Below are 24,450 nucleotides of genomic sequence, written 5' to 3' on the forward strand. Positions count from 1 at the left end.
TACTGTTTTCTTGTAGAGTTCCATGTGAGATTTTGGATCTACCTCGTTTTTGGGCTCAAGCCCTAAAATGAGCTGAAAAAATAGATGGACGGCGTGGATGAAACAAATACATCATGGTATGGCCCAAACAGCACCGATCAGTTTCGAGGTTGCGCATCCTATTTATTTGAAAAGTCGTTCGGTCGAGTATGTACTCGATCGAGTCTCACGTGGGTTGGACAAATTACGTCTCGCCACGTCAGGCCTTCACAGAACTCGCTGTTTCCCCGCCCTGACCGAATCCGGCCCCCTATAAAATGCAAACTGACCCTATTGATTCTCCACAACGACTACTTGCAAATTGCAATCCGTCCCCACCTCTCGCCATGGGTTTTCCTTCTGCCTTACCCGACCTAGCTCTTCCCAGATGCGTTCTACACGCGTTTTACGCTCTTGGATTCCTCAGAAATCTCATCTCCGCCCTTTTCGGGCTTCTGGGTCTGACCCAACTGGTCGAATACGAAGTCTCCGTTTCGTCAGACGCGTCTGATCGTATCCGACGGCCTGGATTCCAGTCCCCGTCGGCAATGCTCATACGGCAGTTCTTGCCCGTCGTTTGTTTTGGGGATTTGTGTACGGAGAAGGTGATGGACGGGTGTGTGATTTGCTTGTGTGAGTTTGAGGAGGAGGACGAGATCCGACGGTTGAGGCACTGCGAGCACGTGTTCCATGTGAGCTGTTTGGACCGTTGGATGGATTGTGACCAGAAGACGTGTCCGCTGTGTAGGAGCCATTTGGTTCCGGAAGAAATCAGGGAAGAATTCCAGGAGAGGCTTTGGGCAGCTGAGGCGGCTTTGTATTCGGACGGCGAGGATCCGTCCACGTGGCATCTGGTCAGCTCTCTGTAGAAGGGTTGTTAGGCAATCCAATTCAGCCACTTTTGTAAAGTGTTTTTTTTTTTTTTTTTGATATATATATTTAAAATTTTTTATTATTAATTGTGTGTGGAGGGAGGTAAAAGCTACTCTGGTAGCGTGCGATGCTTGATACGCAGGCACTCGGAAATTGAACACGTGGAACTCGCTGTAAATAATTAACAATCTCAAAATCAGATTTGGCCGTTGAGTAATCTAAAGATTCTAAACTCTGATTAGTGAACAGTTGTTTGATGAAACAGGACCGTTCGATTCCTTTCATTTGAACCGTTGAATCAATCGGATGGTTATCGGTGCTGCATTAAAAAGAGCGTTGCCACTGGGTGAGTGTACTCTCGCGTAAAGATGTTGTCAACCCCCCGCGGCAGGCATGCCTGAGTTGTTGTATAAAATCTGAGCCGTTTATCAGGTGGTCCATACTTTAAAATGTCCAAGTCAAGAGAATAGGAATTCACAGGTTGATACTTTACGTAGATTCTATTCAAACGCATTTTGGTAAGTGGACATGCGGACTCTCTGTATGACTTTTTAGATGGCGGGTCTAGTGATGAACGGTTCAGATCTTGTACCTTGTGCAACGGTTACGACATGGAGCCTAGTGCAACTTTTGTGTGAAATTCTGGCAAGTATACTCTCGCCTAAGCAGTTGTCGTAGCTGGGGCATCGAGTGAAGTGGGACCGAGTTAGGGCTAACCCAACTCGTTCCGGTTTTGAAATAGGGTTGACCGGAGCTCAACTCGGCTCGGTACCAAGTCCAGCATGCCTGAACCGATCCGAATCTAAGTTTTTCCTGGATTAATCTGGATCAAATTCAACCCGGTCAAAAGTACCAAGTCAGTTCGAGTTGGCATCGATTCGATTGAGAGATAAGAGAGGGAGGGAGTGGAGTGGACAAAGAAGATGAGGGTGGTGATGGTGGTCAGTAATTGCTGAGCTCGAAAGAGGAGGGAGAGAGGGAGTGGATAAGAGAGAGAGGAGGAGGATGGTGATGGCGGTGGCCGATGGGTGGCTACCGGGGTCAGAAGAGGAGGGAGGGAAGGAGTGGAAAAGGAGGATGAGGGAGAAAGGGTGGTTGCCGGGCTTCGAAGAGGAGCATGAGGAAGGGAGGAAAAGAGAGAGTTTGGGATCGGGCTTGGGTGCGACATATTTGGTTAAATATACTTAAAAATTAGGATACACACACACACACCTGAATTCGAGTCAAGTTAGTTTTAGATCTAGTCGAGTCTCATTAGATCGAGTTTTGGGTTGAGTTGAGTTGACTTACTGGGTAACTCAAACTTGACTCGGTTTGAATTTGGATTAGGTGAAGCCTACTCAATTCGGACCAACTCACCCATTCTGCTAGGGTCCAGTTGGGTCTAAATGACTTCGACAAGTCGAGTGGGCCAGTCGCTCCTGACACATGTGCTTCGATGGTTTGGCTTCCGTTCTGACCAAATCATGGATGTGGATTGAGTGGGGCCAGTTGTACTCGTGACACACGTGCTTCGATGGTTTGGCTTCCGTGCCGACCGAATCACGGATGTGGATTGTGTGGGACCAATCACTATGGACATACCACGTGGTTGGATTGGAGGGCTCACATGCTGCTATCAGAGAGGTGATCGCCTAACAAAGCACGTTTGAAAAGGGATGTTTGTATCGCCCTGAAAATCGGGGGTCGTGCATATACTCGACTCCTGAGTTCCTGAGGTTACTTATAGCCAATTTTCATTAATATGCGTCCAATCTAAATGCGCAGCCTGAAATCTCCTGGAACATGAAGTACATCCACACAAGTCCACTGAAATGAAAGAGACTGAATACAAATATATACATATATATATACATGTCCAAAGGAATACATGGGTCGCATAAGATGCTACCTAATAAAATCACAAAAGAATAATATAACCAAAAAGAGTAAAGCTGAGCCCCTGCTCAGCGATCCAATCCCGCCTCTCAAGCTAGCGGAGAACCGTCCATCCACTGGAAGTAGGACAGCTCGTCCTCCTCCTCGAAGCTCGCCTCACCAGGCTCCTCTAATCCCGAGCCACCTGCATCTATGAATGGGTCTGGTTGGTGTTTTAAAACACCGTCCCAGAGTGGGAGTGAGTGATCAACTCAGTAGGTGCTATTAGTCTTAAGTTATCACAGACATCAATTATAATATGACATTAATGAAAAGCAGTCAAGCATAAATGTCAAACTAATCTTATTAATGCGCATGTATGCAGCATGACATGATGCATACCCTCACCACAACGCTCCCTCGTGCGACACCATCTAACAATCGCCAATGCCAACACTCCCTCAGTGCGACCTCGACTGCCGAATCGCCACCCTAACTAGTGCGATGCATGCGATCGTGTTAGCCGTGTGATTAATTAGGTCCATTCATCTAGCAGATTTGGGAATCTGGTACACCTCACGTATCAATGTCCTAAACGGGTTGCTAGGCCAAGACCCCCCAATGCGTGAGGACGAGACCCCGTGGTCCGTGATCCCGTTGGGTTCCTCATCCCCGACTTCAAGCACATGAGGAGTGCTATGAGAAAGGGATCGCTCGCGGTCACTATGGGGAGGCGCGGTACCCCAGCATAGGCCGACAGCTCGGACATAGTGTCCCATTCCACCATGCCCGGCTCACGAGGCTGTGGACGAAATTTCAAGTGGGTTATTGATGAGCGACAACGGTTGTAGGGTGTTACAGGTTCCATACATGTGTGAGCAAACAGGGTTAACGAACAAGGTTGGTCAGATAGTAGGCTAGACCACCTGAGTCGGGCAAGCATGAGGCGAGTGACATCGGGCACAAAGGACCCATGTAGTTGAACTACAGCCACCCGAACACACCCGCCCAAACGCATGGGTTTAGCCACAGCATAGTACAACCGATGGGACTACCGTCACTTCTCAAATTCCTGACCAACCCAAGGAGGGTGAGGGAATTCATAGCATGCCAACTATCCAAAAATCATCAAGCATAATAGTATCCTATACTTATGCATTCTATCCATACAATACGGACATCTTCGCAAGCAAATATATATTGTTAATAACTAAGGTGCGTGTGAGTGTGTGAGTGTGTGAGGAAGTTAAACACTTCCTCCGTCCCAAGAAATCATGTGCACAAGGTTATGAATTATACACATAAAGCAACACCACATGTGAGGAAAAGAATCAAGCAACCATGGGCATATTGTCAACCATACATCAAGTTATGTGAGAAGCAAAATCAATCATCATAAGAGCCAAGCAACAATTCCATATTATTTCAACAAACCTACAACTCATAGGGTTTTTCTAAATTCTCCAAATATGACATCTAAGCAACCAAAATCATTAATCTCATATTAGAATTGGTGCTAGGCTACCTAAGAGCAATAGTCCGCACCTTCGAATTCGTTGGAGGCTTGGGGACGACCTATGAGCGGGAATTTTTGGGGTTGAACGGCCGGAATCTCTAAAACAAAGCATTTGTATGTTAGAATCCATGCTAATCTCTTCTCAATACATGGATTTCAAGAAAAAAGGGTGAGGGATTTTACCTAGACGATCAACGGAGCGAATGTGTGGTTGTGGTGGAGGGATTTCCTTGGAGAAAGGGTAGAGAGTTGCAAGGTTGAGCTTCCTTGGGCCCCACCATCAACAACACCCTCCTTCACTCTCTTCTTCCTCTCTTTTTCTCCTCATTTCTCCTTTTTCTCTTCTCCTTTTTCTCTCTTCTCTCTTTCCTTCTCTAGGGCAAAATCGTGTGGGGAGAGAGAGCCCAAATGAGGCCCTTTTATAATGCCAGATTTGGTGAAAATAGCCCTAAAAAGTTGGGTTTTTATGATACTAGACCTATGGGAGGGTCTTTTCAAGATCTAGGGCCCACTATAGGGTATACATATTGATATACACCATAGGATAGTTAGCCCTAATGATGATCTACGTATAAACATGATCGGCCCGCCATTTGGATGCGCCAATTGACAGATATGATTAGAAATCTGTTCAACGGTCACCGATGGTCGATCGGGGCCACGACTATACGGATATGAGCAGGGAAATATCCTTACTCCATGTGTGAAGTTTGGTCGCAAACCGACGGTCCGAAATCCTCAACTTTGCATAAGAGTGGATGACTCAATTCACTTAAGTTTCAATTCCTTTCTTTTAGGGTATTTGCGTTTCTCATGCACTCGTCCCTCGGCTCAAGTTGAGCGGTTCTGGACACTACCCGGTCCAACTCCCGCGATGGACGTCGAGCCCAGTAAGACGAACATTACTCTATAATTTTGGAACTAATGGCCCACCAACGAGCGGTCTAGAGCTTGTTCAGAAAATCGGGGCAGTTCTGGTGGCCCTCCAACCATGAAACTTATAGGATAGGTGCTCTATGGCCCGATGAAGGGCCATGCAAAATTTGAGAATGATCAGATATGGGGTTTGGTCGCATGGGCTCGATTTGCGATCAACGGTCACCGTTTCACGATTGGGTCCCAGAGTTTGTGGATGGGTGTAGAAAAATTAATTAGACCTCCCCTGAAAATGTAGAAGAGATCCGATGGCTGGATAGCCTTGTATCTCAGCTTCATTTGCGAGCGCCAGATTCCGGTCCTGGCATAAATGGGGTGCATTTAGTCAGTGCCAGATCCCACTTCTGGGTGTCCACTGGGTCCGTGGTTCGCGATGGTCCACAAGCCCAGTGAGCTCTATGGTTTCCTAAATTTTTAGATTTTTCTGACCTTCCTGTGTCGCGGTACAGCCCGCACGGGCTGTCGCTAGGTGTAAACGGTCATCTGGCTTGGAGGCCCGCACCAGGTTTTATCAGGACCCGTTTGGCCTAATTAATTGAGCAAATTTTGGTCTAATTTATTTGTGATACCTCACTACGAGTAGCTTAAACGAATGGTCTTATGGCAAATCTTACGTGGACGCCCCAAGACATTGTTCTGGTTCGGCGGGTCGTTACACTACACCTGATGTTCAAGTGATCGGGCGGATTCATTGGCTTCCTACGGCTGATTAATTGGACTGGTGCGGTTCTTTACTGGTACTACCCCTGTATACACTAACATTGAGTTCTAATGGTCAATAAGTAATATTATAAGTTAATTAATTTTAAAAAAAATTTAAAGGAATTTTGGAAATCCAAAACAGTGAAAATTCAGGATGTTACAACGTTGATCAGGCATGTCCCGAACTCGAAACAGGCTGGGTCTCCGAGGGAGCCACAGTGATTTATGGGTTTATCAACACCGTCCATTCATATTTTCATATCATTTTAAAGGGATAAGACAAAAAATAGGCAGGTCCAAGGCTCAAGTGGGCCACACCATAGGAAGCAGCGGTGATAATAACGGCCACCATTGAAACACTTGCCTAGTGGCCACTGCGATGTTTACTTGCCATCGAACCTGCTCGTAGAGTCACATATATGAAACAACAAAACAAATATCAACTGAATCCAAAACTTTTAAGGCTCTAAAGAAGTATTTAATGGTGGAAGTTTAATCCTCAATGTGTGGTCCACTTGAGCGTTGGATCTGCATCTTTCTTTGGCTTAGATTCTAAAATGATATGAAAAAAATGGTCAGACGGTACTGATAAACCAATACATGATGGTGGGTCCCTCAAAGCCCTAACCTGTTCCGAGCACGGCACAGGCGGGGTCTGTACCCAATCCGCATCGCTTGGAACTTGAAAGTTAGGTGAGTACTGCAAAGAATTGCGTGGTGTGCCACCACCGATTTGATGTGGCAAAGTGTTTTGGCCCCAACATAAAGTATATGTTATATCCATACCGTCCATCAATTTTTTTTAGATCATTTAAGATCATGATACCAAAAATAAGGATTATCCAAACCTCAAGTGGGCCACACTATAGGAAGCAGTGGGAATTAAATGCCTACACTTGAAAACTTCTTAGGAGCATCTAAAGTTTGGATCAAGCTGATATTTACCTTTTCCCTTTCATCTGGGTCTTTCTGACATTATGAATAGGTTGGATGGCAAATAAACATTATGGTGAGCCCTAGGAAGGTTTCAGTGGTGGGCATCATTATCTCCATTGCTTTCTATGGTGTGGTCTTCCCCGTACTTCTCCCCATGACCTAAAATAATCTTATAAAATGGATGAACGGTATGGATATAACACATATGTCATGGTGGGCCAACATAACTTTGTTATGTCAGCACATCACGAGAGCACCACACAATCCGCTCATGTGAATAATTTAATATGATAGAGAAAGGTAGCTTAATCATATCCAGTCACCAAGGATCACGTAGGCCGCCACAGGGGTCTTTATCCGCATCCTCAAATTACAGTGTCCTCATATTATTATCAGGGATATTTCAGGTGACCCCACGTGGTAGGATTTAATTGTGCCTTGTGCGTGAAAAAAAAAATAATAGGGACCGGATTAGGTGAGACCCGATGCTCGCCCAAGACGGCGCACCTCTTAATGTGGGCCCCACCTTGATGTATGTATTCTGTAGAGTTGTACACGAACTGAGCTAGCTTGGTTAGCTTGCCCATCTCAACTCGAAAAAGCTCGATTTGGAGCTGAGTTCGAGCCCAGTTGAGCTGATTTTTTGAGCTCAAAAATGAGTTCAACTCGGATCGAACCCAATTCGAATCGTACTTGGATCGAATCAATTCAGTGACTTGGTTACTTTGATATTGATGTTGCCCACCTAATGTTTGATGAAATAACTTAACAAAGTGTGGCTGGTGGTAAGGAAAGTATGCATATGAAACAAATATATATATATTTTTTTTCCATAACTTTTATCTTGCTTAGAAGGTGTCTGATAAAATACATGTAAAATCACTGCTGCTATTTTACTTATGGTAGATTTTGAAGGTGTAGTCCATGTGTTTATAAAAATGCTGCACAAGTGAACTTGGCTCAAATTGGCTTGAGTTGCTGGTCAAACCCAGTCGAGCTAGCCAATTAGGCCCGAGGGCCGAGCCGAGCCGAGTTTGAGCTAGGATCAGCTAGTGGCCGAGCCGGGTCGAGCTGAGGCTAGCTCAACTCTATTCAACTCGGTGTACACCCTTAGTATTCTATATCCATGCTGTTCACAAAATCAATGCAATATATATATATATATATATATATATATATATATATATATATATATATATATATATATATATATATATATATATATATATATCTCTCTCGCTCTCTCTCTCTCTCTCTCTCAAAAATGAAGTAGTTGGAATTATTAGGTGGGCTATATCATAAGAAATAATGGTCATTGAATGCCCTACTATTAAAAACTGCTTATTTGCCATCCAAACAGCTTGATTCATAACTTTGGTATCTGTCAATGGTCTATCACTACTCTTTCCTGTGGTATTGTCAACTTGATAATTGCATCGGTTACATTTTTGGAACAGGTCGCACCGTCTTGGGCGAGTCCGGGATCTCGGCTCCCCATAGCAGGTGACCAAGCGAGTGGATTAGGTGTTACTTGGGTAACACCTTGGCAGGTATTATCCTTACTGTGTGGGACCCATTTTGATGGATGTAACGTATATTCAAGCTCTCCATTTTTTAGTCGACGTTATTCCAAAATTTAAGCATATACAAATCTTAACCACACAATTGGGAAAAGTAGTGGATGACCATTAATTTTTTTTTTACAGGCCATGAATGTATCTATCAAGCTGATATTTGTATTTTCCCATGGTCCATGTCTGATTTACCTTATCAAGGAGTTGGATGGCACGTAAACATTTAAGTACGTACTTATGATGGGCCTTGGGCAGTTTTTAATGATGGGTGTTCAATCACCATTGTTTTCTATGGTGTGGTACACCTGAAATTTGGATATGCTTAATTTCTGGGACCATATTATAAAATTGGCTGAAAACAACGTATGGACAGCATAGATATGCAATACATCATACATCATTGAGGTGGGCCCTGCAGTAAGGGTATAGCCAAAGGTGCTACCTAGTAAATGCCTAACCCGCTCCCGTTGACCAAACCAAATCGTGTGGCACACCAGCCATCTGGCTGGTGTGTTGAGGTCACCAAGTTATGTGGGCCCCACCATAAGGTATGTGTTATATTTAGGCCGTCCATCCATTTTGAGAGATCGTTTTAAGGTTTGAACCCAAAAATAAAAGAGATCCAAATATCAAGTGGACCACTTTGCAGAAAAAGTGGGAGATTGGACGTCTACTATTAAAGCCTTCTTGGAGTCATAGAAGTGTTGGATCATTCTAACATTTGTTTTTTTCTCTTCATCCATGTTTGTGTGGCCTTATGAGCAGATTGGATGAAGAGAAAAATAATCTCAAAAAATAAATGAATGGTGTGGATATAATAAATATATTTATAAAGAGTGCGGATCCTCTGCCTTCCGGAGGCGGGGAGTTCCTGCCTCCAGCGTTTTCATTGGTCAACGTCACTGTCAGTGCCACCTCGTCATTTTTTAAATATATTAGAAAAAGTACATTTAATAAAAACTAAAACGGAGACGTTAAACGAAAGCGGTTTACGCGCACGGTATGCGTAGTGAGTAAAGTCTGTGGAGCCCACCGTTATTCTCATTCGTGCAACTCCATCCATCTCTTTTATCATCTAAAACTATGAAAATTAATCATATCCAAAGATTAAGTAGACCACACCAGCTGAAACAGTGTGAATTGAATTCTACTATTGAATAGTTTTGGGGCACATGGAAGTTTTATATCAAGATGATATTTGTTTTTTCCACTACAAAAAAAATAACCAAAGGCTACGGACTATTCTGACTTTTAGTTATGGCTATAACCATGGCTCATTTGCTACGGCTTAAAACCGTAGCTAAAGCTTTAAAACTGTAGCTAAAAGCTAACTCCGCCAGACATACATGCAACCTTGGATACCTCATAAGAGACTCTACGAAGCCCATTAAAATGCGTGTACTCCATCTAATACATCTATCCATTTTTTAAGAGTATTTTAGAGCAAGAACCCAAAAAAGAAAGTAGATCGAAAGAACAAGTGGACCACACGGTAGGAAAGAGTATAGATTAATCCATTGATCGATGGTGTGGTTCAATTAAACCTTTGATTTGCCTAGATGTTGGGTCCATTCCCTATTAAAAAAATACAAAATTAATGGACGGAGTGGATATATCGATTGCATCAAGATGGACCCCACAAAGCCCTTGACAAAGTCGTACATCCAGATCCCATCAAATGTGAACCGTGGAGGGCCTCTTATGGATTATTCAATGGCTACGGTCAAATTGGATTTTAGCTACGGTTAAAAACCGTAGCAAGACCGTAACAGGCAAAAAGCACAAAACCGCGTTGCCTTTTTTCTTTTCCCCCTCTCACGAAACATTCATTTCCCTCCCTCCACTCAACCCTATTCCCTCTCAGGTACGTCCCTTTCTCTATCTCTCGATCTCCCCCGCCCCTTCTCTCTGTCTCTCTCTCTCTCTCTTGATCTCCCGCACTCCTTTTCTCTCTCTCTCGATCTCCCCTCTTACGAACTCCTCTTCTCTCCCTAACCATCCCCTCCCACTCGATCTCACGAACTCCTCTTCATCAATGGATGATTTCGAGTTTTTGCACTCCTGGTTGTGAAAGATCTAAAACCTCTCTCTGCTGAAAGATTCGGAACCCCTCTCTCACTCCCACTCACAAAAAATCAAAAACCCCTTTTCCACTGATAGATCTGAAAGCAGAGCTCTCTCTGTACTTGTCGCAAAAGTAACAGGCAGAGCACCAAACAAGCTCTTTAAGGAAAGGTTAGTTTATGTAGAAACAATTTTCAATCAATTTTTTGTTGCTTGTTTCCAAATTTCGGATGTTTAGATTTAGGGGTTTTTGATTATTATTTTTTTATTTATACTTTTTTTTTTTTACTGAAATTGAATGTTGAGATTAGAGTTTCTAAAATTTATCTGTAAATTTGTTGTCTGATGATGTAGAGGGGGATTTCCCTTGGAAAATGCATGGTGTACCCTATTGTGAAGCTTAATGTGGTGTTGTGGGTTGCGGCATGGTTTGATCCCGAGCCAATTGATCGTTGCTTCACTAACATCAATCTAGTGTCTAGGGACCAAGAACATGTGGAGGAAGGGATGCTAACTGTTTGACGAAATTCCCAAAGCGCATGTTGCACAGGCATGCACCTCTTATGTATTTATCGCAACTTATTTCCATTAATATTTCAAATATATATTACAATAGTTATCATAGGTTTTGATTTTGTTGTTGCATTAATTTGAATTGCAAGTAGGTTTTGTTGGGCAGGTGCATGCTTTATATGCACAACACTAGCAAGCTTAAAACATGCATATATGGTTATACAGCCACCACCTTCAGGTATATATCCTACGTCCTCCTCCAAACATGTGGAAGTGTAACCACTGAAGTAAGTTGTAATGCATTTGTGGACTTATGGAATTGAAAATATAACCTAGGGAGCAGGGACGAGTTGCCTTAGCATGTTGGCTGCTATGCTAAGGAAATACTCTTTTATGAAAGCTTGGGCTTGGCAATAAGAACACAAAACTCTTACAGATGCTATGAGCATGCAATTAATTACAAAGGTTTATTAAAATCAACCAGTTGCTTTGAGAAATAAAATTATGGTTCCAATAGAATATCCTATGCCTGTGCAATTCAATTGTTTTGCTAAGCTATGGTTTTGGGAAAAGTGTGTCATGATCAAGGGAGGTGATTCAATAATTGTGTATGGAAAGAACCGTTGCTTTTGTAATTGGCCATGAATATTTTTATCGTAGCAAGGTACTGCGGTATTTTTGTTATCGTTCTATGGTACATTTTGAAGGGCTTTCCTTGATGTGATGCAGTCCCAATTTATTCATTTTTGTATTATGTGCAGGCTTGTTAATGTTCATAATTGCTAGCATGTTTGATGATCTTTAATTTAGTGTTTTGATGGTCTGATACATTGGTTTTTCCTTTGCCCAAAATAGCATTTGGATGTTTGCACTCTGCAATATGCAGCATGATTTTTATTTTTTAATTTTTTTAATTTTTTGGTTATGTTTTGCTTTGTTTTTGTTTTTGTTTTTTGTTTTTTGGTTTCTTTTAAGAAATTCCCATCCCACTTAGAAATTTTAGAAAGCGCTTGTATAAAAATGTTGTTTTAACCTTGCTATCCATATGTGCTATGAGTGATTCCATAGAAAGAGATATGGAGCTGTTGGTGAGAAATGAATATTCGTCATGGCCTGAGGGTAAACAGGAAAATGCTTTGTTATGGCTAACCATATCAGAAATCTCCATTTTGCACATTGTAAATGTAAATAGAATGTAATCAAATTCCTTTCAAGTCGGACATCCATTGCTTGACGAAAGAAAAAAAAAATGTATTGGCCCTGTAAGTATTTTTGGACTGACAGCTATCTCTGTTGGTGCAAATTAGCTAGACTGTCCAAATCATCTTACCATGAAGCCAGATATCCATGGTATTTAGCTCATTGTTTTATTTTCAAAGCTAATATTCTTACTCACGGTTGTCTCTTGGACCGATGTAAATCCCTAATTATATGCATCTTGATGGTTCTTTCCTCTATTAATGCATTTTGTACTTGGTTTTTATTAGCTTATGATCTGCTCTCAATGGTAATTTCATGTTCTTAGTCATATTGTTCTTACTCACGGTTTTTTTTTTTCCAATGGCTTTTTAAAGATACTCTTGGATTTTTACTCACAAGCATGGCGTCCATGTGTGGTAGGCGGTTCATCAAAATGACATCTAAGGAAATGAAAAACAGCCTACATTCAAAATACATGCATGGCCCATTTGATTAGAAGTTGAGACTATGTCCTTCTTTCTCGACCAAGGTAGGTACAAAGTAAGTTGATTTTATGGACGACGGGGATCTTCCTATTCCATGTCTATGTAGTATGGCTAGGTGTATGGAGGCAAGTTTTTATATGTTCATGAGACTGCACATTGAGTAGATTCATTTCCGCACATCTTCCAGTTCCATGTTTTTCTAAAGTCATCCTGGTAGATATCCGGCCTACTTATTTATGCTGTTGATAGCGGACTTCTACTTTATTGAATATGAATACTAACTAATTGCAATTTGGTCATTTCCACTTTATTGAACTTGTTATTGCAATTTTATTGGATAGTGCATCCAAATGCTGCCTAAATAGTCAGTTTGTGTTGGATTAGAAGTATCACAGTTGCGAGAACATACAACCTAAACTGATTCTACCCAAAAAAAACCATTGGGCTGAAACTCAGAAGACAAAACAGAATCATGTAATGAATGTAGCACAGTCTCTCTCTCTCTCTCTCTCTCTCTCTGTATGTATGTATAAACCTGTATAGGTCCACATGCACTTATGCATAGCCCATTTATGTAGGTTTAGATGTGTTTGTGTATGCATATGTAACATGTTCATGTGTATGCAATATGCAGACAAACATGGATAATTTGATATTGTATATATACCTAGTTTGCTTTCTAAATGACTGTAGATAAAAAGTCTTTTGGGGAAGAAAGTGGAGTGGCTTTATTATATACTTCAGGCATTTAGAGCTTTTGGGATGGTGGTTATTTACATTTTTAGTTCATTGGCATAGGAATCTCTTCAAGTTCATTGAGGCTGCATTTGGATGCTCAGTTGAATTCAATTGCAAAATTTCAATTCATTAAAATGGAAATGACTAATGGAGTAGCTCCTTTTCAACTATGAAGTGATATGAAGGATTTTTTTGCTTTATGAGAATAGTGGGATTAGCGAAACAGGGTTCGTAACACCAATCTCAAATGGCTAGGACGATGCGGTGGTGATTATGGAAAAAAAATACTAATATTAATTCTTGCAGATGTAGTGAAGTAATCTATGTGCCTGTGGTCCTCTGTCAGAATTCTAGTAATAGTTTTCCTTGCTTGCATATATATGTTGTTGCATATACTTGAGTAAAAATAATTTTAATGAGTTGCATGTAGTAATATATGTGCCTGGCCACGGAATTCAAGTAATACCTTTGCTTACATATGTTGCATTATTTATCAAATCAGTTGTAGTTCTTCAAATTTCAGATTCTTTAGGGACCAATTAGATACTTGGAAATTATTGAATTGGAAATTGGAGTAGCATAGAAAACCCAAAAACGAACATATGAAGTGATAAAAAGGAAATGAAATGAATTTTATGTTTGTTGAATCGTGAATGAAAATCCTTCCTGATGTGCAGGTGCTTGTTTGTTTGTCTTATTTAACATTGCTTGTTCCATTTTCTATGTGCTTTTTTATTTTTCTTTGAGTCTGATCTTGATTTTTCTATGTGCTTTCCATTTTCTATGAATAAACTGCAGGTTTCTCGTCTGTTTGCTGAGTGGTGTCGGATTTGTGAACTTCCTGGCAATACTGATGTCGCTTATACCCATTATATCTCACAGTTACAACAAAGTGGGTTGCTTAAAGGGGATGATCTCATGGATCACTTTTTCCGAATCCTCATGGTAAACTTTTTCCGTGGTTTGTATTATGTTTCCATGAGAATCCTCCAGACCCTCACAGTTGTTAAGAGTTTTCCTTCTCTTTCTACCTATAATTTCAGGAAATTTCTGTAGCAAATTGTTTGGCCACTGACATGATTAATCCAAGCTCATTGTCCCTACAAATGCCACAACAAGTCCAGCATCTCTCATTTGCTGTTATTGATATGTATGCAAAGCTTGTGGTTTTAGTTATTAAGGTAGCGATCTTTTTTTTATTTTATTTTTGTGGTTATGGGAAATTTTTTTCAATTATAACAAATGTTGCTAGTTACATTAACCTCAGCAGGTGTTTTCTTTAATTAATTCAATGATTTATAACTTCATTTATCTTTGTTGTTGTTGTATTGTACGGTGGACCAGGGATCAAGTAAAGTGTTTCTCTTGTCCAAGGTTAATTGAAACACATGCACAAGGAAAATTTTTTGTTTTGTTTTTTTTTTTTTTTTTTTTTTTTTGTTTTTAAATAAAAATAAAATTTATACTTCTGCTTCCATTATGGTTACTTACAGTGTTCTCATTATGACATGTGGCAGATTTTGTCAGTGATTGTGAGAGTTATCCAAAAGGATGCAGAAGAGAAGAAAGTTGTTTTTAGCCAAAGGGCATATTTCAAATTGTTTCTGAACTGGCTTTTGGACCTTGGTTCCCTTGACCCTGTCCTTGATAGTTCCAACTTTCAGGTATGTGTTACTCATGAATGTCATCATTATCTTCTTTCTCCTCATCTTACACAACTGTGGTATAATCAGTTTTTTTTTTTTTTTTACTTGTGGGCAGGTTCACTTTCTGTACAAAGGCACTCTAAGGGTGCTCTTTGTACTGCTTCATGATTTTCCAGAGTTCCTTTGTGATTATCATTTCAGCTTCTGTGATGTGATTCCACGCAGTTGCATTCAAATGCGGAATGTTATTCAAAGTGCATTCCCAGGAAACATGAGGTTGCCCAATCCTTCTACTCCCAACTTGAAGTTGGCTGCATTACGATTTTGTTTGAACTTCCTAATCAATATTTAATAGTTCTCTATTAAGCTAGCATCTTTCTTCTCTCCTGAATGCAGATTGATTTGCTGGCTGAAATCAGCCAATCACCGGGCATTCTCTTTGAGGTTGATGGTGCTCTGAAAGCAAAGCAGATTAAGGCTGACATTGATGAGTATCTCAAGTTATCTTAAGTTGTCATTATTTTTCTCTACCTAACATTGAGAAATTCTCTTATTTTCATATTTACATAGCCAACCATGCTATACTATTTTATAAGTGCATGTTGCCAAATCATTAGTGCATATTTTGTAGCAAACATTTTTCATGTAGTACAGCTACTAGGAATCCTAGTTTCTAAAAACAAAAGAGAACAATTATAAATCCGGATGTGAATCTAAATCATAGGATTCAAATCATAGAATTGTAGGATTCATCTAGATAAAAAGAGATTCAAGATGGGATTCAAATCATTCTACTTAAGTTCAGCTCAAATCACAAGTTGTAAATCAACTATGATCATAAGTGATTGATTTGTTTAGCCAAGTAAGCATGAAAAAATAATAATAACGATTTCTAGTTCCTGTAATGAAGAGAGTAGCCCTTAAATTGCAGTCAGGTCTCTTTTTAGTCCAACTTAAATCTAGTGGACTTGCAATTTGGAGCCTAATCCATCATAAATAGAACTTAGTTTTTCTACTTAGACCAATAATTGCCAATCCGTATAATAGTGCATCCAAATGCCATTTAAGTATATCACCATTAAACATCTTACTAAAATTTAGGCTTGGGATAGTTAAGTGGTCTAAAGAAACGGACAGTTCCATAGAACATCGATAGGACAGTCGTGATAAGGGTCATCTTGAACTTTGAAATTGGTTCCCACGAATCTTAAAATGCTAAAAAAAATACCTGTACTTGATCTTTGGGCGGGACATTCGTTTCTGATCATGTGGGCGGCACATGCATTTCTGATAGTGTAGTTTGTGAATTTGATGTAAGAATAGTCTCCATTAGTTTTGAAATTCTATTAATTGCTTCTTCAGGGAAATCTTCAATTGAAAGATTTTGATATAAAAAAGCAGCAGGTGGGGTCTCTAGGAGAGCTGTTCAGAGGACTTTCCAGACTATTGTAACTGAAAATTTCCTTGAAATCCATCTCTTTTGGGCCGGGAAAGGGACTTGCTGTACACCTAATCAAGGTACTTTTGGTCCATCCATTTCGGCCATCAGTGTCACTCCAGGTAATATATCCAGGACTGAATATTAGAATTAAATTCTACAAATTTCTAACTGTTTGATACTAACAAATGAATATACATATCCTTTTTCTTTTTTCTTTTTTTTTTTTCTTTTTTTTTTTTTAAATTTAGATTTCATACCGACTGTTACAAGTCCACCAGGTTGGGGAAAGAAAAGCAAGACTGGTTTGATCATTGGGATTGTAGTTGGTGTTGGCGCTCTGAGCTTTAAATCCATTTTCGCAGTTTTTATCTGGAGATGCAGGAGAAGGGGTAGTGATGAAGATGAAAGTAATGCCAATATTGCTGAATTAGGGTGCATTTGGATGCTCAATTGAAGTGGATTGCAATTCATTCAAATCATTGCAGAGGAATGACCAAAGTTGGGGGTGATGCCGTAATTGCAATTCCATGTATACCAACTTGAAATTGTCGCAATTGCAATCTTGACACTAACCATACTTGGTCACTTTCTGTTTATTACGTTTCAATTCAACTGAGCATCCAAACACAACCTCATCGATATGCATTGAAACTCCAACTTAGACACTTGTAACTCAATTGGCGGAATATAGTCTTCCATCTCAAACAGGAGAAATTACAATTTTGTTCTAAAAAAACCTCTTGTGGTCAATTGGCTTTCTTTGGCCATATTCAGATGTCCAGGAGGGCAGGATTCCATTCCACCTAGGTCGATATCCGCAACATTTCAAACATAACCTGAAACCTCCTAAATATTGACTTGGGGCAGAAAAAGTGGACAATTGCTACTCTCTATACCAGAGTTTCCATTTTCTCTGTTGTCTCGAACACTCAACGGAATTGATGAACATCTGGTTTGCCAAAATATCTATTGTGATTGTGATTTAGGGTACATCCAAACACACCCTTAGGATGTGCTTGGATGCACAATTGAATCATATTGCAATAATTAGTTCAGTGGACTGGAAATGGAAAACTTATAAAATATTTATATTAATGGAATATTATTGAAATTGCAATACATTAATTTTGAGGTTGGACTTGAAAGGAGAGCAACTGATTGTCGTTACGGTCTAGTTATTTCATCAAGACTCAACTGAATGCTCACAATTCAATTGGTTGTGCATGCAAACACAGCAATACAATTTTGATTTTAGTGAAGCCCATGTTCAAAAATAGAGATTGTGCATGCATGCATTGATTAAGTAGATAATATGATCCAAATCTTCCTTTGTATTTGAATTTGCAGAGTGTCTAATCATGGCTGCCAAAGCAAACAATTTCAGTTATTCTGAACTAAGGGCTGCAACAGAGGACTTCCGTCCGGCAAATAAGTTGGGAGAGGGAGGATTTGGGCATGTTTATAAGGTACCTTTTTGTGTTTGATCTGGAATAAAAAAAAAAAAAAGAAACAGAAATTTAAGAACTAAGGATGTGTTCGGAAGTTTCCACTTTTGTCAGTAAAACAAGTTCAGCTCAAATCACAAATGAGAAAAGAATGGGTTTGTAATTCTAGAACATTATTATCTCACTTGGTTTGGGTTGGCATAGGAAAATGCAAACTGTGTTAAGTCAGATTTCTTTTACACTTTATTGCTGCCCCAAATTGCAATTGGGTTTGCCTATTGCCCATTCTCTATTCCAAAAGCGAAGTTTCCAAATGCACCCTGACATTTAAACACCTTTCAAGCTCTTTTTAGAACTTTTCATATTATTGCTAAAGCAATTTGTGAGGGGAAAAAAAATGTGAATCACAGCATGTGTATACCCATGCCACATGAGTTGACTCATTCATCCGGCGAGCCATGCTTGTGCTAGGAAAATGGACAGAAAACCACTAACTAAAGCATGTTTGGCATAGGAAAATGGACAGAAAACCATCAACTACAGCATGTTTGGCATAGGAAGATCTCTTAGTTTGGAACATCTAGCCACCTATCGTACATATGACCCAAGTTGAAACTTAGTTGTGTACATGATTCCCATCCACCACTAATGGATGGTTGGATATCTAGGAACAGAGTCTCATTTAGAAACAAGAATGCATGAATCTTGCTGTAGAATTATTTTAACTGCTCCAATTTTATCTTTGTTAATTATAGTTTCTGCTGTAGGTTGTGAAATGTGAGTTACCGGTTGTCCCTGCAAGGGAATTACCATCTGAGGAATGTCCAACCTAGCTCTCTAGTTCCCAATCAGGTAAATTTAGAACCACTTGCTTTCTAATTCCCAGTCAGGGTGAAAGAAAAACATCGCTACCTACCGGAGTATACTGTGCATTGGACTCTGGCTCCTAGTCCTACTTCTTACCTATGTCTTTTTCTTTTTTGCCTGCTATCTAATTACCTAAATTTCCTTCTATGCAGCTATATTTTAATCCTGCTACTGTGAAAATGTTGAGCAGCCTGAAGGTATATATTGTTGACATATGAATTGTCTTTGATATTTTACATTTTAGCATAACTATTGCACACTTGCTGTATGTTGATGAAGTTTGGTTTTGTAGTATGAAAGTAATGCATAGTTCGTGAGGTGGTCAACCATGTGCAGTAAGTTTTCGGATCAAAGCGAAGCTGAGAATAGAGTGTTAGTTGATGGAAAATTGATAACCAGTAGAGGCACATCCATGGAGTTATCGCTTGCGATTGTTGAGAAGCTATTTGGCTGCGAGAAGGCATTGGATCTTGCTGTCAATGAGAACTTTAAATAGACATATAACTATTATGTTGGTATTGTACTTTTGTCAATGGATTAAAATGAATGATTGTATTTGATTGAATGAATGAATGATTGTATTTGATTGAATAAATAAATGATTTAGCCATGAAGTATTTATCTATATTAGCTTTTATATGAGTTGATCTATCAGGTCATGTACTATAATGGTAAGAGATGCCATTATTATATTTTCTTTAATTATTTTTTAAAGCAATTGGCAGTTGCTACGGCTATTAACCATAGCCCTTTATTTGAAACTGTAGCTGTTTCTAATTTTAGCCTATTGCTACGGTTCTTGCTCTACTTTTAGCTACAGATATAATCCGTAGCGATATATACTTTAGAGCTACGGAAAGTATTGCTACGGCTTTAATTCGTAGCTATTGTATTTATGGCTACGGATTAAAACCGTAGCCATAGCTTAAAGACCTATGGCTACGGCATCAATGGCTACGGTCGTGCTACGGACTATAACCGTAGCCATAGGCATTTAGCTACGGTTTTTATCCGTAGCCTTTTCCCAGGTTTTTGGTAGTGTCCATTCATCCATGTCTTTGTGATCCTATGAACAGTTTGGATGAAAAATAAAAACCATTGGGGGCTTAGAAACACTTCAATGGTGAAAATCAATATTTCCACTGTTTCCTTTGGTATGTTCTGCTTGAGCTTTTGATATACTTCAATTTTGGGCTCAACTCCTAAAATGATCTGAAAATACGGATGGACGGCGTGGATAAACCACATGAATTCACAATGGCCCAATAGAGTTTACTCAGTACGATAAGACTCGGTACGCAATCCGATTTCACGTTTTAGACGCGGATTTCCTGCCATAGCCTATTGCAATAAAGATTCTGTGCAAGGATTCCAGATAGGCCCACTGCGACGTTTGTGATAAATCCAACCCGTTCATCCCTTTTTAGATATCATTTTAGGACATCATACCAAAACTAATGAATATACAAAACTTAAATGGGCCACACGAGAGGAAACAGTGGGGATTTAGTGTCCACCGTTGAAATATTTATATGGCCACAAAAGTTTTGCATCGGTCTAATATTTTGGTGTTTTCACTTCATCCTAGTAAAAATGACCTTATAAACAGTTTGGATGGCATATAAACATCAAGAGGCCCAGGAAGGTTTCAACGGTAGGAATTTCTTTCTCCACTGTTTCATCTTGTATGTCCCAGTTGAGTTTTTGATCATCCTAATTTTTGGTTACATGTCTTAAAATGAGCTCTAAAAATGGATGAATGGATTGGAATTCTTATAAACATCACGGTGGACCCCACCATACATCCAGCGCTAGAACTTCATGCAAAACGCTTTCCCCAGTGAATCCACGTCCACGGTTTCCATTGGAAACTTATTGGCCACTCCCCTGCCACTTGGTGCTATGTGGGCCCACCATGATGTATGTGTTTCATCCATGCCGTCCATCTATTTTTCTAAATCATTTTATGGTCTGAGACCAAAAATGAGGTATAACCCAATCTCAAGTGGACCACATTACATGAAACAGTGTTGAATGAACGTTAACCATTAAAAACTTTTTGGGGACCATAAAAGTTTTGGATCAAGCTGATCTTTGATTTTTCCCTTCACCTGGGTCTTTATGACCAAACCAACAGATTGGATGTCAAATGAACAGTACGGTGGGCCTTAGGAGGACTTTAATGATGGATATCCAATCACCATTGTTTTCCTGTAGTATGGTCCACATGAGATTTATATCCCTCTCATTTTTGGGATCAACCCCTAAAATTATATGTAAAAATAGATTAACGGAATGGATGAAACACATACATCATAGTGGGGAAGTGATGTCACCCATTTATATGGGTCCCACTATGATGTATGTTTTGTATCCACACCATCCATCCATTTGGAGAGATCATTTTAGGGCATGAGCCAAAGAATGAATCAGATCCAAAACTCAAGTGGACCCCACTACAGAAAATTGTGGAGAGAGTCACGCCCACTATTAAACTGTGGAGAGAGTCACGCCCACCATTTATTATGACTGAATCCAATCCAAACCGCGTCACTTTGTCTATTGAACCCCGTCACTTTGATCTACAACCCCGTCACTTTGTCTACTGAACCCCGTCACTTTGTATTGCAACCTCGTCACTTTGTCTAATGAACCCCGTCACTTTGTACTGCAACCCCGTCACTTTGTGTACTGAACTCCGTCACTTTGTACTACAACATCGTTACTTTGTTTATTATACTCCATCACTTTATGCTACAACCTCGTCACTTTGTCTACTGTACCCCGTCACTTTGTGCTGCAATCTCGTCACTTTGTCTAGTGACCTCGTCACTTTGTACTGTACTCCGTCACTTTGTACTGCAACCCTGTCACTTTGTCTACTGAACCCTGTTAATTTGTTTAGTGAACCCTGTCACTTTGTACTGCAACCCTGTCACTGTCTAGTGAACCTCGTCACTATCTAGTGAACCCCATCACTTTGTACTGTAACCCCGTCACTTTGTCTACTGAACCCCATCACTTTGTACTTCAACGTCGTCACTTTGTCTACTGTACCCAGTCACTTTATGCTTCAACCTCATCACTTTGTCTACTGTACCCCATCACTTTGTCCAGTAACCATACTTAACCCCATCACTTTGTCCAATAACTCTACTTAACCCCATCATTGTGTCTAGTAAAACCCCATCACAAAGTGACGGGGTACTTCACAAAGTGACGAGGTAAAGTAGACAAAGTGACGAGGTTGCTGCACAAAGTGACTAGGTACAGTAGACAAAGTGACGATGTTGCAGTACAAAGTGATGGGGTTCAGTAGACAAAGTGACGGGGTTGCAGTACAAAGTGATGGGGTTCACTAGACAGTGACGAGGTTCACTAGACAGTGACGGGATTGCAGTACAAAGTGACATGGTTCACTAGACAAAGTGACGGGGTTCAGTAGACAAAGTGACGAGGTTGCAGTACAAAATGATGGGGTTCACTAGACAAAGTAACGAGATTGCAGCACAAAGTGATGGGGTACAGTAGACAAAGTGACGAGGTTGTAGCATAAAGCGACGGGATACATTAGACAAAATGACGATGTTGCAGTACAAAGTGACGGAGTTCAGTAGACAAAGTGACAGTAGACAAAGTGACGGGATTGCAGTACAAAGCGACGAAGTTCACTAGACAAAGTGACGAGGTTCAGTAGACAAAGTGACTGGGTTACAATACAAAGTGATAGGGTTCAATAGACAAAGTGACGAAGTTTGGATTGGATTCAGTTGTAATAAATGGTGGGTGTGACTCTCTCCACTATTTTCTGTGGTGGGGTTCACTCGAGTTTTGGATTTGATTCATTCTTTGGCTCATGCCCTAAAATGATCTCTCCAAATGGATGGACGGTGTGGATATAAAACATACATCATAGTGGGACCCATATAAATGGGTGACATCACTTCCCCACCATGATGTATGTGTTTCATCCATTCCGTTAATCTATTTTTACATATAATTTTAGGGGTTGATCCCAAAAATGAGAGTGATATAAATCTCATATGGACCACACCACAGGAAAACAATGGTGATTGGATATCCATCATTAAAGTCCTCCTAAGGCCCACCGTACTGTTTATTTGACATCCAATTTGTTGGTTTGGTCATAAAGACCCCGGTGAAGGGAAAAAACAAAGATCAACTTGATCCAAAACTTTTATGGTCCCCAAAAAGTTTTTAATAGTTAACGTTCATTTAACACTGTTTCATGTAATGTGGTCCACTTGAGATTGGGTTATACCTCATTTTTTGTCTCAGACCATAAAATGATCTAGAAAAATAGATGGACAGCATGGATGAAACACATACATCATGGTGGGCCCACATAGCACCAAGTGGCAGCGGAGTAGCCAATACGTTTCTAATGAAAACCGTGGATGCGGATTCACTGGGGAAAGCCTTTTGCATGAAGTTCCAGCGCTGGGATGTATGGTGGGGTCCACCGTGATATTTATAAGAATTCCAATCCATTCATCCATTTTTAAAGCTCATTTTAAGACATGTAACCAAAAATTAGGATGATCAAAAACTCAACTGGGCCATACAAGATGAAACAGTGGGGAATGAAATTCCTACTGTTGAAACCTTCTTGGGCCTCTTAATGTTTATATGCCATCCAAACTATTTATGAGGTCATTTTTACTAGGATGAAGTGAAAACACCAAAATATTAGACCGATGCAAAACTTTTGTGGCCATATAAATATTTCAACGGTAGACACTAAATCCCCACTGTTTCCTCTCGTGTGGCCCATTTGAGTTTTGTATATTCATTAGTTTTGGTATGATGTCCTAAAATGATATCTAAAAATGGATGAACGGGTTGGATTTATCACAAACGTCGCAGTGGGCCCATTCGGAATCCTTGCGCAGGATCTTACTGCAAAAGGCTTTCGCAGAAATCCGTGTCTAACATGAAATCGGATTGCATACTGAGTAATATTGTACTGAGTAAACTCTATTGGGCCCACCGTGAATTCATGTGGTTTATCCACGCCGTCCATCCGTTTTTTCAGATCATTTTAGGAGTTGAGCCCAAAACTGAAGTATATCAAAAGCTCAAGTAGACCATACCAAAGGAAACGATGGAAGTATTGATATTCACCATTGAAGTGTTTCTTAGCCCCTAATGATTTTTATTTTTCATTCAAACTGTTCATACGATCACAAAGACATGGATGAATGGCAAAAACAAATATCATCTTGATATAAAACTTCCGGGGGCCCCAAAAACTTTTCAACAGTAGAATTCAATTCATACTATTTCAGGTAGTGTGGTCCACTTGATCTTTGGATATGATTAATTTTTGTTGTAAAACCCTAGATGATAAAAGGGATAGATGGAGTTTTTACAATGCTAGAATGACAGTGACAGTGGGCTCCACATACTTTACTCGTTACGCTTACCGTACTCAGCATGCAAACAGCTTCGTTTAACGTCTCCGTTATAGTTTTTATTAAATGTACTTTTTCTAATATATTTAAAAAATTAATGAGGTGGCACTTGCAGTGACGTTGACCAATGAAAACGCTGGAGGCAGGGAGTTCCTGCCTCCGGGAGGCAGAGGATCTGCACTCATTTATAAAACTTGATGACTT

At 40.1% G+C, this 24,450-nt stretch overlaps 2 protein-coding genes and 2 long non-coding RNA genes across 4 annotated transcripts in view; all 4 read left to right on the forward strand.

Moving 5' to 3' along the window:
• The first annotated feature begins 273 nt into the window (after positions 1-273).
• On the forward strand, positions 274-940 carry LOC131250139 (brassinosteroid-responsive RING protein 1-like). Its single transcript, XM_058250760.1, has one exon. It carries the CDS (start codon positions 297-299, stop codon positions 885-887), a length of 591 nt encoding a protein of 196 aa, XP_058106743.1. The 5' UTR covers positions 274-296; the 3' UTR covers positions 888-940.
• Positions 941-12,550: 11,610 nt separating this feature from the next.
• LOC131250140 (uncharacterized) lies at positions 12,551-15,666 on the forward strand. The gene is made up of 6 exons (XM_058250761.1): positions 12,551-12,729; positions 14,211-14,357; positions 14,456-14,593; positions 14,930-15,076; positions 15,174-15,334; positions 15,455-15,666. Exons 1-6 carry the CDS (start codon positions 12,697-12,699, stop codon positions 15,516-15,518), a joined length of 690 nt encoding a protein of 229 aa, XP_058106744.1. The 5' UTR covers positions 12,551-12,696; the 3' UTR covers positions 15,519-15,666.
• An 802-nt stretch (positions 15,667-16,468) lies between these two features.
• The window catches only part of LOC131249083 (uncharacterized), a 98,391-nt gene continuing 90,409 nt past the window's right edge, over positions 16,469-24,450 (forward strand). The window contains exons 1-2 of the long non-coding RNA XR_009172668.1: positions 16,469-16,906; positions 17,847-17,965. This is a non-coding gene — a long non-coding RNA (uncharacterized LOC131249083). The remainder of the gene's footprint in view (positions 16,907-17,846; positions 17,966-24,450) is intronic.
• On the forward strand, positions 18,587-19,428 carry LOC131249084 (uncharacterized). The gene is made up of 3 exons (XR_009172669.1): positions 18,587-18,796; positions 18,964-19,008; positions 19,104-19,428. It is a non-coding gene; the product is annotated as an uncharacterized LOC131249084 (long non-coding RNA).

Source organism: Magnolia sinica, chromosome 6, assembly GCF_029962835.1.
Source record: "Magnolia sinica isolate HGM2019 chromosome 6, MsV1, whole genome shotgun sequence".
Lineage (NCBI taxonomy): Eukaryota > Viridiplantae > Streptophyta > Magnoliopsida > Magnoliales > Magnoliaceae > Magnolia > Magnolia sinica.